At 41.8% G+C, this 18,083-nt stretch overlaps 1 protein-coding gene across 1 annotated transcript in view; it reads left to right on the top strand.

Moving 5' to 3' along the window:
* Positions 1-5,154: 5,154 nt before the first annotated feature.
* The window catches only part of DYTN (dystrotelin), a 53,016-nt gene continuing 40,087 nt past the window's right edge, over positions 5,155-18,083 (top strand). Inside the window, exons 1-5 of the mRNA XM_025912665.2 lie at positions 5,155-5,173; positions 7,820-7,894; positions 11,522-11,723; positions 13,506-13,591; positions 14,108-14,208. Of these exons, the coding sequence (XP_025768450.2) occupies positions 5,155-5,173; positions 7,820-7,894; positions 11,522-11,723; positions 13,506-13,591; positions 14,108-14,208 (483 nt within the window). The remainder of the gene's footprint in view (positions 5,174-7,819; positions 7,895-11,521; positions 11,724-13,505; positions 13,592-14,107; positions 14,209-18,083) is intronic.

The following is an 18,083-nucleotide window of genomic DNA, read 5'->3' as shown; positions in this document are numbered from 1 at the left end:
TTTGGTTCCCCTGGCAACCAGTCCCCTCTTTTAGAAGGGGCCAATAATCGCCTTGTTTGCATAACAAAAGGTATGTTAACCCTCTCATCCCTTAGGAAATCTCAAGGGTTTTAACAGCTCTATATGCCAGAAAGACAGACCACATATATATTACTTATTATAAATCATAATGTCACACAGGGACAGACAAGAGAAAAGGGCTCTTGTTCCCACCTTTGAGGAGCTTGCTTTCTATTAGAGAAGAAAAATAATAAGCCAGTTAACCAGTTAATATAAAAAACCAAGATGACCACAGTTTGTGCTTGCTTATAAGCTATGAATCAAGTAGAGTGATGTATTGAAGCCAGTTGAGATGGCGGGGGGGGGTCGTGAAAGACCTCAGCGAAGACTAAAGGATGAGTTTGCAGCCTGTGATCAGTGTCTCCCCTGGGAGACCTCCCAGGGTCTCCCACCCCCAGCCATCTCTGGAAAACACCATTCTACTCTCTGTAACTATGAGGTCAACTTTTCTTCTTGTTTTTCAAAAAAGCCCACATGTAAGTGAGATTGGGTGGTATTTGTCTTTGTGCCTGGCTTACCTCACTTAGCAAAATATCCTCCAAGTTCATCCTTCTCGTTGCAAAGGGCAGGATTTCCTTCTTTTTGAAGGCTGACTAACACTCTATTGTATATACATACCACAAAGTCTTTACTCATTCATCCACTAATCAACACTTAGGTTGTTTCTATATCTTGGTGACTGTGAGTAATGCTGCAATGAACATATGAGTGCAGATATCTCTTTGAGATACTGATTTTATTTCCTCTGGGTATATACCCAGAAGTAGGATTGCCGGATCATATGGCAGATCTATTGTTAATGTTTTTGAGAGATCTCCGTATTGTTTTCCGTAATGGCAGTACCAATTTACATCCCTACCAACGGCACACAAAGTGTTCCCTTTTCTCCATTCTAATCTGAGTTGATTTTCGTAACAATTTTTCCTTGAAGTTGTTCATGCGTATGTAAATATGTGTACAAAGCCATCCTGTGATTTAAGTAAGGGACTATGTACACATGTTAGGGTGCAAGGTGTCAAGCCCCCTCTTTCTCTCTTGGGAGTTAGAGTCTTCGCATGTATGTGCAAAAAGCTGTCAGATAGAGGGTGAACAGAACACCGGCTGCCTCAAAAATCAGTCCCCGTGCGCAATAAGCAATGGTCACCCAGTCTCTGGTTGGTGTGCAGCCTGCTATGTCCAAACCAGGGCATGCTGGGATTGTGCGGGAAGTTTGAACCCTCTGCCTCCCTGCTTCCTCAGGGTGGCGCTGCTCTGTTTCAGGAGGCAAAGAATATCAATTATACATTACGATTTACGGGACCTACTGTCCTATGCCAGCGAAAAATGCCCCCTCACTGAGGATCTATGGTGTAGTACAATCACAGTAACTGGATTTGATTTATAACCCAAAACATCCTATGAAAAAGAAAAAAATCTTACTGTGACCAAGTCTACCTGAGCCTGAACCGGGAGGTGCAACAGTTAACTAAACCTTTCCAGAAGTAAGTGAAACCAAAACAGTCCTGGGAGCCCTCAGCCTGTCCCAAACCAGCCAGCCTTGCAGCTCAGACTATCAGTTGCTCATGCTCACGTGCTTACGTTACTTTCCGACAAACCGTGGTTCATTTGTATGTACTTAAATACTTGTCTGTTCAATGATGTCATTTTGACTGGAACTTTGGACATTTGTTTTTGTTGGTGGCGCTACGATTCTTGAGCCACATAATTAATCAACACCAGAGGGCTGCTCAGATCTCAACAGTGCAGCGTTTAGTAAAACATCCCTCTATCACCAATACCTCTGATACTATATTCCTCGATCCAGACATAGTGGAACATGAACCTCGTAAGTACAATTTCAGCTTTGAGTCTACAACACGCAAAAGACAGAGATTTCATGTGAGAGAAACTTACTCTCTTCCCACATTGTCTTATCTGTTCCCAGAAAAATCAATGTAATTTATCTATGAAAAGGCAAATGGCAGGTTGATTTTTTCCCTCCTCTTGATCCACGTGAGCCCCATTGTTAATCAGTTTTTCATTCTTTATTTTTTTAAACACAGAGTCAATTTTATTCCTTTTTTTAATGTTCATTTAGTTTTGAGGGAGAGAGAGAGAGAAGGAGGGAGAGAGCATGAGTGAGGGAGGGGTAGAGAGAGAGGGAGACAGAGAATCTCTGACAGTGCAGAGCCCGAGGCGGGGCTCATACTCCTGAACCAAATGGTGAGATCATGACCTGAGCCAAAGTTGGAGGCTTAACCAACTGAGCCACCCAGGCGCCCCCATTTTTCATTCTTTAGAACGTCCCAAGTTTGAGTTTAAGAAACCAATAGTGTGACACTAATACTTTTCAAAAAGACAGGAATACATTGACTATCCTTGGATATCACACTTTTGAAAACTGATATTTGCAATGAGATATTCTGGAGTGGATTCATGACCACTTGTCATAATTGTTTTAAGTGCCTCGGTTGGGACCATGGACTCCCAGACATTCTGGCTCTTCAGGGCAGAGAAGTAATATACTCATAAAGTAATATACCCACGCTTTGGGTTCTAACCCTTTTGAAAGGCATGTTAAAATCAGCTCTTTACTTCCCCGGCAGTCTGAAAACATTAGTAAAGTTCTAATACATTTGGTTCCTGAGACGTCATTTTTCAAAAATTTATAAAACCGTATTAGGATTCCAACAGGTTTATTTTTCATCTGAATTTCTTAAAAAGTAAAGACATTTGGGGCGCCTGGGTGGCGCAGTCGGCTAAGCGTCTGACTTCAGCCAGGTCACGATCTCGCGGTCCGGGAGTTCGAGCCCCGCGTCGGGCTCTGGGCTGATGGCTCAGAGCCTGGAGCCTGTTTCCGATTCTGTGTCTCCCTCTCTCTCTGCCCCTCCCCCGTTCATGCTCTGTCTCTCTCTGTCCCAAAAATAAATAAACGTTGAAAAAAAAAAAATTAAAAAAAAAAAAAAAAGTAAAGACATTTTCAGGTGCTACTCAAAACTTCAGAGGAAATGTTTACTTGTGACAAATCATTCCCATTTTGAAGACCTGCGTTATATTTGGTGACTTTTAAACTGTGTAGCAATACCTCTGAATTTATAAAAGAGTTAATCAAATGAATTAGATTGCATTCCCAGGTCACTCTTATTTGGGATGGCCAGTAAGGTGGCCATTAGCTGGGATGTGGAGGCTTTTTTACCGGTTCATAATCTCTACGGCAACCCCTGCTCTCCATAGCACCCAGAAGACGCTTTACTTGCCTCTCCTACACATGAAAGTAATGCAGACATAGCCATTGAAACAGAGATGTAGGAGTAGCCTTAAATTATTCAAGATCTTTATTACTAATGAATGCACTTTTGCGAGGCCTTAAAAAGGGTGCAACCTCAATGTCATTGTTTTACAGGCAATTGCTGCGCAGTCAGAACAAGACATCAGCTCTCCGTAGGAATGCCACGTCTGGAAATCTGTTATGACTCAGCTTTTCCCTCTTTCAAAACTGCCGAGTAACCTATACGGACTGTTTGCTAAACTGCTTCTTCCATAAAGTCCGAAAGGTAAGGAGCTGACGGGAAGGTGGATCAATTTCATCTCCAGCTGTACTGTTGATGGTACAGGAGGCTGAACCCTTCTCACCTACCTGGGGGCTTTAGGAAGAGCTCAAGGGAGCAGTTGTATGCCCCCAAGGAGTTCTAATCTGATTGCCCTTGCTAGAACTTTTCAAAACAAATCTTACTTGAATATATTTGGAACTTTCCTAGTGTGGGGCAAGTCAGGGATGATCACTATCGCTGTCATTTTAAATAACTTATGCAATCAATTTTTGTTGCAAAACTGTGCCATTAAATAACTCATTCTTTAGAAGAGGAGGAAAGTGCTATTTAAATTTAATTGTCATGCAACTTTAAATTCTTTTTTATGTTTATTTATTTTTGAGACAGAGACAGAGCGTATGTAAGTGGAGAGAGAGAGAGGGAGACACAGAATCCAAAGCGGACTCCGGGCTCCAGGCTCTGAGCCATCAGCACAGATCCAACAAGGGGCTCAAACCCACGAACCGGGAGATCATGACCTGAGCCAAAGTGGGACGCTCAACCAACTGAGCCACCCAGGCACCCCAATTGTCATGTAACTTTAAAAAACAGTTCTCAACTGCTTATGTTAAAAAATGGGTTTTTGGGGCACGTGGGTGGCTCAGTCGGTTAGGCGGCCGACTTCGGCTCAGGTCATGATCTCACGGTCCGTAAGTTTGAGCCCCGCGTCGGGCTCTGTGCTGACAGCTCAGAGCCTGGAGCCTGTTTCAGATTCTGTGTCTCCCTCTCTCTGATCCTCCCCCGTTCATGCTCTGTCTCTCTCTGTCTCAAAAATAAATAAACGTTAAAAAAAAATTTTTTTTTAAATGGGTTTTTTTTCTTAGAACTGTGTAAGGTTTCTTATAGCATAATCCATTAACCTATTCTTTTTTTGTAAGTTCAAAGATATATATATATATATATATATGTATGTATATATTTTTTTTTTTATGTAGTCTGAACAATAGTTGCAACATGAAACAGCAGGTAGCTAATTGACTACTCTCTTTAAAATAAAACATCAATTGAATTCTGTGTTCAATACTCATATATGCATATTTGTGATAAGGTGTTCAAATGGATAGTATTTGTCAGAAATTTAATACATCAATTATTTAGTATAGTACTACTAGAAGCTTAAGCATTGAGAGCTTCAAATTTTGTCCTTAAAAATTCAAGTAAATTTGCATTTTCTTGAAATGAGAATCTAGTCTCCTGCTAAAATTATAATGCCTCAAAAGTTCTAAGTATTCACATATTAGTCTCAGAAGCTGTTCTCAATTTCTGAGGTACAGTTCCGAATCCCTACAGGCGTGGCCAGTATAAGAAGCCTCTACCCCTAGCCTTATTTTTATTCTCCAAGGAGAGTACATAGGCTCTCTGAACACCTTTTACTCATTGCTTCACAGGGGAAATGGCTTTGCTTAGCGGTCTTTTTGTTTCCCCCCCTTTCCCCTTCCACTGCAAAACCTTTCTGCTTAAAATACGGATTTATTTCCAGTTCCAGGGGTCCTCTTACCAACTGCCATTCTAAGAAATTCCTGAAATGGATCCAGATAAACAAGGTGAGTACTATTGTCGAGGTTCTGAGCACAGTCTGTAAACAAAAAAAAATTAGGCACAGATGCTGTATTTTCAGACCTCTGAGTTACAGAACAATAGACGTTTGGCATCTGGCTGAAAAAGAAACTAGTGGGTGATTGAAAAGATATTCTTTCTTTTTTTTTTTTCAAACAGAAATTCATAACGTATGGAAGAGAGTTTAGTCTCTTGTCCCCAAAGCACCAAAAGTAATTTAACAAAAGATTTGTTCTCCATATAATTACACTTTAAATTGCTATTCACATATAGCTTGTCTTATTTTTGTATATTTTCTCGTTTACTGTTAAAATGACATCCTTGTACCTATTTTAATGTCAGGGGTAAGTTCACAGTATTATGGGGGCCCAAAGTTGGGGGAAAGGTCTCACAGCTGTCACTATATAAATATTTGATAAATGGGTATGGGGACACCAGTGCCCCTTTCTACCAATATTTCTGAATGCCAAGGTAGGCCCAGGACTGGCTCGTGACATTTTTATTGCTGAATCGAGTTTCAGCCCTGTTCTGCTACCTGAAATCTAGAGTGTTAACTTCACTTGCTTTACGTAAACTTCGGTCATATCTCAAGTGATTTATCTAAAACGACATATGGATGAGTCAAATCATCTTTGGGGTTCCCAAATTGAAGCCCTCATTGTAATAAGCTTCATACGAAGAGGTAGATAACCCGTTCAAAGCCCGACGTTCTCTCCCTAAAGGGATGCCTCCCGAGTTTAGTGTCACCAGAATCACCTGGAGCCTTTGTTAAAGTGCCACCTCCACCCCCAGAGTTTGTGACTCAGTAGGTCTGGGCTGGGGTCTGAGAACACGCGTGTCTAACAGGCTCCCAGGAGGAAGCTGCTTGCTGGAAGCCCTGAGGACCACCGACCAAAAATCTCTCTTTCTGGATCATCGCACTAGAGATGATGCACAGCTGAAAGATAGGTTATTGCATTCTGTCTCAGCAGACATATTGATGTGCTGACACGTATTGATCTGGCTAAGCAAAAATAAGAATCGTTTAAAGCAACACGTGTTTCCCAAATTGCTTCCATGAACAAGACCATATGTAGCTTGTATTATTATTTCTTTAAGCATCTAAAACTCCTCTCTTCATAGCTTTGAGCTGAGACGTCAAGCGATTTCTTCCTTTCTTGAGTTTTCTCCCACCAGCAGGAAAGCAAAAAAAAAAAAAAAAGCCTTTAGGAAGCAGAGCTGGTAGTGAATCACCTGGGATACTCATTCATTTGCCACGCTGTATTCTGTCACAGCTTGCCGCGCTATGCTGCATAACTTCATCAGAGGACACTGCAAAACGCAATCTGACAGGAGTGCACTGGGCCAGATGGTAGGGCAGCTATAGAATCGCTCTTGCACCCATGACAGCATCTGGGAACCCGCAGAGCCCCTAGTTTGCTGATTTTCGACATTCCCTTGTTGCATCGGAGTGGAGCCAGGGCACAAAAACTGGCCAGTTTCCAGAAGGAAAGACAATGTTGGGCATTACATTTTTATAAAACTATTTCCACACCGTGATGGCTGCTCTCAATTTGTTTTCCTTCTCCAGATTATAGGGCAGAGGGGTTTCTGACTTCTCCATACTCCAACAGTGGACTCATCTGAAAACTGGAAAACATTTTCCAGCATAGGAAAATATTAAATAACAAAAGATTTAGCACAAATTGTAGCTTCTTTGATATCGTTGCATCTGTTCAAAAAAGGGGCGGGCGGAGGGAGATGTGGAGAGTTCATAGGATTGCTTGTGTAATGACGTTTTAAGGCACATTTACCTGAGGTAAATGGCTTCCGCTCATGATCGTATATCGATCACTGAATTCGTGTACGTTCCAGGAGAGGCTTTTGGTGGCTCTAACCCCCGAAGGGTGGATCTGACCTCGTTCAGCACCATAAGCCCCTCAGTGGTTTAGCATACTGCCTGGCACTCCGTATCCATATGTGCAACAGCTAGAACTTTCCCCCCACAACCCTCCAGGGCACGAAACATTATCTTCTCAACCTAAACCAGGACATTGTAGCTTGGTAGGCAGTTCAGATCCAGTTAAGTTTGGGAAGGAGCCATGCCTTAAAGACAGACACAAACTTCTAAGCTTCTTATGCTGAACATCCCATCCGAAGTATTCAGAATTTCTTGTACAGGAATGAGCCTCTCGCCCCCTTCGGGAAAAAGAGAACCGTAAGTACTAAGAATTCAAGAAACCAGAGATATCCTCTATGTACAATTTGGCAATCGCTCCTAGAAATTAAGCTCCACGGGACAAGGATTTGTATCTGTTTTGTTCATTGCCATAGTTCAGAGGCCTGGAATCGTGCTGGGGCCATACAGTAGGAGCGCAATAAATATTTGCTGAACAAATGAATGGATGGAGAGTTCTACGTTGTTTTCATTTATAAATATATGTGTGTACATCTGACTACAATATATTAACAAAGTTGAGTTTATATTCTACACAGAGTTTTTTATCCTATTTGTTTCACAAGCTGTTTCCTTTTTATTTAAAATGTTTAGTGGAGGGGCGACTGCGTGTGATCTCTCAGATCCCCCTCTTGGATGTGGGGTTTATCTAACGAGATGGTCTTTTTATTCATGATATTTCATCTTTTCTTTACAGATGCTCTTAACAGTATTGAGAATTCCATTTACAGAACAGCCTTCAAATTACGATCAGTGCAAACTCTGTGCCAATGTAAGTACAGGCTCTCGTTAAAAACTCGAAATCATCTGATCCTGATGTGTGATGTGAAATTCCGAGAGAAAACAAGTACTCCCCCATGTGAGCGACCGCTGGATCCGGAAGGTGTGATCTGTGCATTCACCGCATTAGTAACAGAGAAGGTGGAGTGGGGGGGGGGGGCACACCTTGCGTGTTCCACATGCGTGTAGCCTCACCAACAGGAGACGATAATTCGTGGGTGAGGATTTTATTTTAATTTTTTTTAACTTGGTTTCTGGACATGTTTTTGCTTGTTTCCTTTTCAGGATAACAATAGTGACACAAAATGAAATTACAAAATAAGTCAGTTTGGAATCTCCGCTTGTAGATTTAAGCATGACAATTTTAACGTTTTTTATTTATTTTTGGGACAGAGCGAGACAGAGCATGAACGGGGGAGAGGCAGAGAGAGAAGGAGACACAGAATCGGAAACAGGCTCCAGGCTCCGAGCCATCAGCCCAGAGCCTGACGCGGGGCTCGAACTCACGGACCGCGAGATCGTGACCTGGCTGAAGTCGGACGCTTAACCGACTGCGCCACCCAGGCGCCCCTAAGCATGACAATTTTAAATTCCTTCTGCCACATAAGATTTGCATTTGAAATTGTACCTCTCTCCCTGAACGTGCAAAAGTATATTCAGATGAATAATCCTTGGGCCACAAATTTTAAAACTATCTCAAGAGTTCTCTGAGAACTGCTTTTTTTTTTTTTTTTCTGCGTTAAATTTGTATCTGCTTGGGGCGCCTGGGTGGCGCAGTCGGTTAAGCGTCCGACTTCAGCCAGGTCACGATCTTGCGGTCCGTGAGTTCGAGCCCCGCGTCAGGCTCTGGGCTGATGGCTCAGAGCCTGGAGCCTGTTTCCGACTCTCTGTCTCCCTCTCTCTCTGACCCTCCCCCATTCATGTTCTGTCTCTCCCTGTCCCAAAAATAAATAAACGTTGAAAAAAAAAATTTTTATAAAAAAAAAAAAAATTTGTATCTGCTTAATTGCTATGATTTTCTTTTCTTATACTGTCATCATAGGCAAACTAAGGTAAAATGTGGTAAACATGTTTATTTATTAAAAATTCTCCAAAATGAATTAGACTGGGCTCTAGCTATGAAAAATAACAGGGATTCAACATCTCTAATAAGTTCTGTATTTTGCATTATAAAATCTCTTCATAGGAAATAATTTAAGACATGTATCATTTTAGACCTAAATGAAGTTGTGTTAACACGTATGACATTTCTCCTGAAGGCTGAAATTTTTTTAGGGGTTGCCTGGGTGGCTCAGTGGGTTAAGCAACTGACTTCGGCTCGGATCATGATCTCACCGTCCGTGAGTTCGAGCCCCGCGCTGGGCTCTGTGCTGACAGCTCGGAGCCTGGAGCCTGCTTCGGGTTCTGTGTCTCCCTCTCTCTCTGCCCTTCCCCTGATCACACTCTGTCTCTCTCTGTCTCTCAAAAATAAATAAATGTTTTTTTTTTAATTTAATAAGTAAAAAAAGAAAATTTTTCATAGTTTACCTTCTGCCTTACAAGTTCTAGAGACCAGTGGTTTTCAAATTATGCTTTCACAAAGTGCACATGGATGCTATTGAACACAGCGGGAAAGGACGTGGGAAAGGGAAGTACAGGCAAGTGAGGGAAACGTAAAAGATCATCTCTTCAACCAGTACAACTCGTTGTCTCTATTTTCTCTACTACATTCTGTACAAGGGTCCTTTGAAGAAAGATTCTCGCTTTTTAAAAAGATTTTTTTTTTTTTTTTTTTTTTTTTTTTTTTTACTTAGCAAGGCAGACAAACTCACTTGTAAGTATTATTTACTCTTCCAGGAATCAACAAAAGGCAAAATATGCTCACTGAAAGTTTACACTCAATTATGCTATTTTCCTGGGGAACTTCTCCATTAAAGAAAGTTAGCAGCGAATGTCTGTGTAAGCCCCCATCATCAACGCCTGAGTACGTACAAAACAGGACAATTTGAGGATGTACCTTTTTGAACTTTTTATTACCCCTGGCATTAGAAACCGAGTATAAATACTACTCCTGGGAATATTAACAATACACAAAACCAGTATTTCAAAGTTCTGCCTAGAAGCCATATCCGAACAATAATCTGAAAACAAAAAAGTCCCCAAACCAGAGATAAAGCACGCGGTGAGCTGCAGACGGCGGGATCCCAGAGCATCGCGCATAAATCTTGTGCGGAGACGAACGAACGCGCACCACCGTTATCTGTTTTGCTGTGATACCGAACTCGTGGCAGGGGACAAGAACGCCTTGCGTGCCGCATGCCAGGCCAAGGGGATGCGTCTTGCGATTGCGCCACGATAAAACGGTTTGCGTCCTCCACCACCTGCAGCCAGGGTTTTATTAAAGCCACATCCTGAAACCTACTCCTCACTTCTGCCGACTCTCTTTGAAAGCAGTATCAGAGAACAAATAAAAACTTTTATTATACTTGCTAGATTCCTTATCTGCGAGGCTGATTTACGAGGTAGAGAAAAGCGCAGGGTCTTATCATTTCACACACTGGAGCATTTTCAATGCCAGCAGCTCTGGGCGCCACTGACATCATCTGTCAGATGGAGCAAGTGGGTGTTTATTAATTTTGTCTGTTATCCTCTGTCGGCAAGAAACCATAGGGTTAGCTCTGTTTCATTCTTCCTTGTATTCATTGCCTTGTAAAATTTTTAGGAGGTGGTAAAAAAAAAACATAAGAAATAAACCATTATTTTTTGTAAGCAACTTTATTAAGTGCCTTCCCTAGATAATAATACCGATGGAAGGGAGATCAACAAAAAGAAATATTACCGAGGCAAGGAAGGGACTTGAAGAGTCTCATAATTCAGCAACTGCTCTTTATTATAAAGATCACGGGTTGTTTTTTTTACCTTGGGCAATTGCATTTTAACACAATATTCCTTCTGCAGCAAAGGTGCAGACACGGAAAACTATATTTGAACACAAAAGGTAAATTTACTCAATTCATTTAATAAAGAGTATAAAAATGTTTTCGCCACTTTTCAGCACAGTGCCCTAACTTCCTTGGAAGGCTGTTTTTCAAATTTCTCACGTTTTCCCCTTTCAACTTCATTCTATAAAGCAACATCCTAGAGGTTATGCTGGCAACAATCTGGTAACAATGCTGTCCTAACAGATACGCTTTTCCAAAATCAAATCTACCATCAGAAGAATAGGGCCTGAATTCTACACAAGAGATATGCATCCAAATAGTGGTCGTATCTAATTCCTTTTAAAGAAAAGAGCTGCCAGGGCACCTGGGTGGCTCCGTCGGTTAAGCGGCTGACTTCGGCTCAGGTCATGATCTTGGGGTCTGTGAGTTCGAGCCCCGCGTCGGGCTCTGTGCTGACAGCTCAGAGCCTGGAGCCTGTTTCAGATTCTGTGTCTCCCTCTCTCTGCCCCTCCCCCGTTCATGCTCTGTCTCTCTCTGTCTCAAAAATAAATAAACGTTAAAAAAAAAAAAAAAAGAAAAGAGCTGCGATTTAAAAAGTCTTAATTAAATGCTAGATGACATTTGCTTTATTTGAAGGCTTTATATGAAGGTTTTGTTCCCATTGGAAAATAAGACAACTTTTCGTTTGCTTCCTACAGTGGACTTGATGGACAGCTCTCTGATTCAGCACGTCCTCCTACGTCACAGTTTCTGGGAAGCAAGAGAGAGCCCCCTCTCTGTGCAACACCTCTTTAAGGCTCTTCAGGAGCTGTTTCAGAGAGTCAGGGCGGAAAATCCAGGACAGGTGCATCCCAGAGCTTCAGAACTCACTCTGAGCCTTCTCACAGCGATGTATGACAGGTGAGCATGTGAAGGTCACACTGTGACCTCAAGGGCAGTGTTTAGTCACCACTGGTCAGTGACCATTTGGTGTTGCCTAAGGTTTGCTTAAGGTTTGATACATGAGAAGGCTTCTTTGTTTTCAGCAAATGTATTATTCATTCAGCAGAGGAACAAAGAAGCACACGTTTATCAGTTTCACTAATACGAAAGACCCATGGGTAGCAAAAAGGGAAAAAAAACAAATCCACACTACTTTTGCTTCACACAAACTCGTTTCCACTCTAGACACACACACACCTTTTGCTAGGGTGATTGTATGCCTATACATGGAAAAAAAATCACACTTTTCTCTTGAGTTCCTGGTAGCTTATTTGTTTGCTTATTTCCTTGTAAGCAATGATCAGGTTTTGTTTTGTTTTGTTTCTCAGGTGCAGTAAGGTTCAATAACCTGTGTGTGGGTGGCTAACCTATTGTCTTAGTCTGTTTGGGATGCTACACAAACGTACTGTAGACCAATGGCTTAAACAACAAACATTTCTCATGGTTCTGGAGGCTGGGAAGTCCAAAGCCAAGGCGCCGGCCAGTTCAGTGTTCAGTGAGGACTAGCTTCCTAATTCACAGAGGACTACCTGCTCACTGTGTCCTTATGTGGTGAAAGGAGTGAGGGAGTTCTCTGAATTCTCTTTTGTAAGAGCACGAATCCAGTTCATGAGAGCTCTACTCTCATGAACTAATCACCCCCCAAAGTCCCACCTCCAAATTTCATCACATTGGAAGTGAGAATTTTGAAATACAGGTTTTGGGAGGACCCAAACGCTCAGTCCCTTGCATCTGTAAGCCAATTTAGACCATGTCGAAGGCTTTATTATGCACGCCATCAAGTAAATGGTGTGTATCTGTGTGTATGTCTGTGTGTGTGTCTAGCTATGTGTGTGCTTCCCTGGCTCTGGGGTCCACCGTTCTTCTGTCCCACTTCATTTTGTTTACCTTATTTGGTCTTGACCTCATCCTGTAGAATGGACTTCTAAAAATCATAGTAAATACAAAACATTTGGAAAGTACAGAAAAGAGTACAGAAGAAGAAAAGTCACCCTGAATCCCGCCTTCTGAGGCAACCACAGTTTAACCATCTGGAAAATGGTTAAACAAAAGGAAACGGTGTTTCCTTTTCCAGCTTGTTATTTATTTATTTTATTGCATAAATAACGTATCAACATGTTTTCAAGCTATTTTTTTCATTATTTCAGATTCCTTAAACATTATGCTTTCGACTATCGTTTCTAATATCAACGCCTGCCTCTAGAAATCCTACCTGTGAGACATTGTTCTGCGGGTTTGAAACTGCAGAGCCAGTGAGCCAAGAACAATTAGGCTCTACGTGAGGGCCCGTGAACTGGTGGATTTTGTATATAAATGCTTGCTCCTTTTGTCTTCCTTTTGTGCTTGTATCTTTGGTTTCCAGGCACGTGTATCCTAAGGACGTGACCCGGCCCGCTCCGTGAAGACAGGGGGTATCCCTGTTTCCCTGGTGCCTAGTACAGTGCTTAGCACAGAGGAAGCACCTCTGTGTTCATTGTTGGGCACATGAATGAATGAATGGATGAGTGAACGAATAATGAAATATTTTAAGTCAAGTTTTACTCTGTCAAAAATCTAAATAGCGGAAGACAGACCATGAAAAATGTGAACTTGGAACACAAGGTCAGAAGCGTCTGTTCATAGTGATTGTTTTTATAACCCACGTCAGCCAGAATCACCCTGCCTTTCCCATCCTGGTCTCTGTGTTTTGTTGCCCTGCAGCACGGGAACGGGCTTGCTCAAGCTGGCACCTGTGGCTGCTGCCCTGATTGCTCTCTGCGGGGACAGCCCTCTTACGAAATACAGAGGTAACATACATAAGACTTTGCGTGTATCGAGTGCAGTGACCTCCGAATCTCCAACACACTGTCTCCTTCACTCATTCCTATTCCCTGCCACGTGGCTCTTGTTTGACATGTCCTCAGCACGGTGGAAGTTTTCAAGATGTCCGTCTATATGTCCTCATTATTCATAACTTTGTTATTCTTGCTCCTTATTCGTGTGGGAATTATCCAGACACAAGTGGTTATTATTCGTTTAAAGACTGGGATTCTCCTTGCATCGCCATCTTCCAGCCTCCTGGTCTTCATCGCCGATGTGCTGAATTATCAAGAGGTTGAAATGTGAATTGCTTTTCATTAGTCATCGTATTACCTAGTTTGGGAAGCCTTCAAAACAGCAAGCAAATAATCAAGAAATATACCTTTCCTTTCCGTTTCCCTTCACACCTACAAATAAACTGTTTAGAATTCAAGGCACATACTCTTCAAAGACGTATCGCAAGTATTCAATTTAAAGATTTCTTTTTCTCCTTGTATGTCTAGCTCTTTTTCAGCTCTATGCAGAAAATAACAGGGGAGGTTATGATTCTGGGGCACGCATGACTCGAAGGGTTTTGAGAAACCTACTAACAGATCTACAGCAGGTAAATCTCCAATACTTAAGAATTCTAAATGTGTTCCAGTTATATTAGCCACCTTTGTTATTAAGGAATATGGTTTTCTACTGTGTCAATTCTATGTTAATGTAGTTCTCCATGCAATCCCTCCCCTCTATAGCCACTGCTCTTATCTGAGCATAGGCCTAATCTTTTACAATCACTTCCAAACTGATTTCCCTAACTCAAGCTTCTCTTCCCTCCAACTCTGCCTCCACCCTGCTGTCAGTGACTTTCCAAAATGCAAATGTCACCCGCGTGCCTAAAATTCCTCCTTGGCCATTCATGTCTATTGAACAAAGCCTAAATTCCTTAGCATCATATGAACAGCTTTCCTGGGGCAACTTGGTGGCTCAGTTGGTTGAGTGTCTGACTCTTGATTTCGACTCTTGATGTCAGGCTCCTTGCTGAGTATGGAGTCTGCTTGAGATTTTTCTCTCTCTCTCCCTCTCTCTCCCCCCCCCACCCCCATCTGCCCCTCTCCCCTCTCTTTCTCTTAAAATAAAATAAAACAAAACAAAATGAAATGAAATGAAATGAAATGAAATAGAAAAACAAAAGAAAAGCTTTCATGATTTGACCCAATCCTTCTCTTTTCAAAAAGAGATAAAATCATGATTTTTATAGGAATACAAAATGAACATGTGTCCAAAAATGTATTTAACTTGTTAGTTGAAAGAAAGCATCAGCAAGATGTTACAAGTAGTTAAAAGAAATAGCCCAAGAACAAACAAAATGATAGATAAGGAATATTAAAATGAATTTGCAAGTGGATGAAAGATTGACTTTTGGGGGATGAGGGGGAGGTTGGTCATCAATCAGGATGGAATTTATTTGCATGTCTATAGATGAGAATTATTTGTATTTCAATCTGGTTTCTACTACAAGTTAACTTCAATTTTCTACAGAGTTGTAAAATAACCTAGTCACATGATATGTAATGATGCATGTCTCTGTAGGTTCCAGAATCACCATTGAAAAGATATCCAGTGGTTTCTTCTGTTTGTTCCATAGTGTTTAATTTTTTCTTACCTTTTGTACACTGATTTCACTCCTTTGTATCAAAATCTTTACCCTGCCCAACATGTACCAAGTTCTCCATGCCTGACTTGTGTGGTTCCTTCTATCTCCAACAGCCTGTGTCTCTTTTCCCTTGGCGAATGCCGTTCATGTCTCAAGTCATTTAGATTATTAGTCACCTCCTCACTAAAAGCTCTTTAACTCCCTGTGCATAACTTTGTTGTCAAATTTTGTTGCATTTATTGCCAGATATGTGGCTTCCACACTAGGCTGCTTCTCCAGGGGAAGGATTCTATTGCATTCGTGTTCACGTCTCTGATAGCTTAAAAAGTGCCTGGTAGTAAGGCCTTTGACAAATGTTTAATGAAAGTATAAATGAAATTCAGTCCTGAATACTCAAATAGTTAACATTTGCATCATTTCCTGTGCTTGAACAATGTACAAATGTACTGCTGTTTTTAGCCTTGCTAGGTAAGGGAATTGAACCTCCTTAAAGTATGTTACTTAAATGTTAAACTGATAATAAATGATGTGTCTGAGCAAGAACTTCTACAAATGGATTAACCAGACTCCAGATTGTCTTCTGTGGAAGTGGTTGCTCTCCCAGCGTAACTTTTACCCATTTCGAGAATGTCTCTACTTTTTTTCCAGCCCCTGTAAAATCCCCACACTAGGCTTTCTGCACTATGATGCCATTAAATAGCTTTCTATCATTTTTCTCCTGGGTCTCCCTCCTGGGTCCCCTTCCTCCTTGTAAGGGAGGAAAAAAAATAATCTTTTCTTCTACCCATTGTAAGGTTCTCTGGCTGGGGCCCTGTAGATTAGACTGACAAAAGACAGATTAACAAGAGGAGAACAGACAGAAATTTATTAACATGTATACGGTGCACACACATGGGAGTACCCAGTGCTGAGTAACTCAAAGGGATGACTAGAATTCAGGCTTACATATAACCTCAAGCTAAACAAAAGGAAAGGGTTTTGGGCTTCCTGGTGAAGGAAGTTATGAGAAGGTGACCAGGAAAACTCCGATTGTTTAGTAAGGTTTGTTGTGCGGATTTAAGTCAGTACCTTGTCCATTGATCAGAGTTGTTAAGACCCCTCCTCTTTCTGGTAGGGAAAGAGAGACACCCTTGGCAGACGAAAATTTCCTTTATAAATAAATGTACATTTTCTTTACAAAAGGAAAACTTGTGCCTTGCTTTTAGAGCTTTTCCTGCATCTGCTGGTTTTCAATGGCCTTTAGCTCAAAATAATCCATATGCCAAAGAGGCACATTTTGGGGTGGCATATTCTGGTACTCTTCAGGACCAAGAATTCTGAACTGGAGAAGGTCATGAAGGGGGTGGGTAAAGAGGAAGATTATTAGAACTCTAGGACAGGGAGTATGGTTCAGAACAACCTATCCAAAGTTACCTGTGATTTGATTTGGTCTTAGTATCTTAGGTTCATATTGATCATGATAACATTTAGTTTATTCTGGAAATTCCAAGTAATAGTCAATAGGTTCATATTTTTTAAATGGAGTAATGATTTTGTTTTTAATTTAGAAGGTTAAACTTCAGGCATAGCTATTGGTGATTGTGGCACACGGATCCCACTGACCCTTAGGCATATCTGCCATAGCAGAGGCACCTAGCCCAACACCCCTCACATCTCAGGACTCGAGCTAACGGGGAGCCGGGGAGATTGGAAGAGTCTGTCCATCCATTTCTGCAGGCAGACTTGTAAGACTGGAGGGCTTAGCTGGATGTCACGAAAGTAGGTGGACTGAGGGACATTTTCCTTCTCCCGTAGAAATCCTTGTGTTCACTTTCTAGCTACTGTAGCTTGCCCCAGGCTAGCACCCCATGCAACAAACCCTAAAGCTCTGTCTTTGTTCCAGGCTCAACTGAGGTCAATGAGCTGCTGAAATGGCAGCTCGAGCAGTGCTGTCTGGCACCGGTGCCTTAGTACGCTCCTGAGAGAAGTCTTTGGAAGATGGAAATTTGCATAGCAAATTATCATCCCATTGACTTCCATTAAGAACTCAGAGATGGATTCCCATAGAAAATTCCAGGCCCCGTTGTGTGATTCAAACCCCTCCCCTAAGGATCCTAATTATCATTTCAAGTGGCATTCTGCCTCTGCTAGTGTTCCATCTAGCCACATGGGATCTTCCATAGCACACCTGCAAGAAATTAGTCAAATGGACAATGAATCCAGACAATTTTCACGCACACACTTAAAGCCAAAATGTGGAGGTGAAAGCCTCCTACCGAAGTGAGTTTTCTTTTGGCCGATGGCAGAGTCACAGAGCTGGCAAGCCGGCTCCATCTGATCTCCTTCCCTTGATTTACATGAGGTCAACCCCCTTTCTCAGGGCTCAAGAACACCCTCCAACTAATTTTCCAGTTAGTTCATCAACACTCACAGGCCAAAGTACGGCCAATGAGTCAGTTTTTCAGACAAAGGCCAAATGACGTAGGGAGCAGTTACTTATGTTCAGCTGGTGACGGGGTTATTATCAATTTAAAGTACAGCCATCTTGTCGCTGTTACGAAAATGTTTGTTGACTCCTGCCTGGCTAATTGTCAGCAAAGTGGTTCTAAGTGCCACTTTCCTGATTAGAAGAATGTTTATTCGAGTTGATGGACTCAGCAGGGGGGTCTTTGAAATTACTTTTGAGCTTGCAGGCGATGCCTCCTGACAGCCAGTGCTGTACAAGACATCAGACGCGAAATTAGGACTTGTGACCAAATGGGCATAAATGGAGGTGACAGGTACACGTATTTGTGCATATAGATAATGTCAGAACCAAGTCCCTGGCCATCTTGGCAGTCACAAGGGGTTCTTAGTCCCTT

The sequence above is a fragment of the Puma concolor genome, chromosome C1, assembly GCF_028749965.1.
Source record: "Puma concolor isolate L17-30 chromosome C1, mPumCon1.1.hap2, whole genome shotgun sequence".
Taxonomy (NCBI): Eukaryota; Metazoa; Chordata; class Mammalia; order Carnivora; family Felidae; genus Puma; species Puma concolor.
Note: the sequence above shows the minus strand (reverse complement) of the source record. Positions and strands in the feature narration are given on the sequence as shown.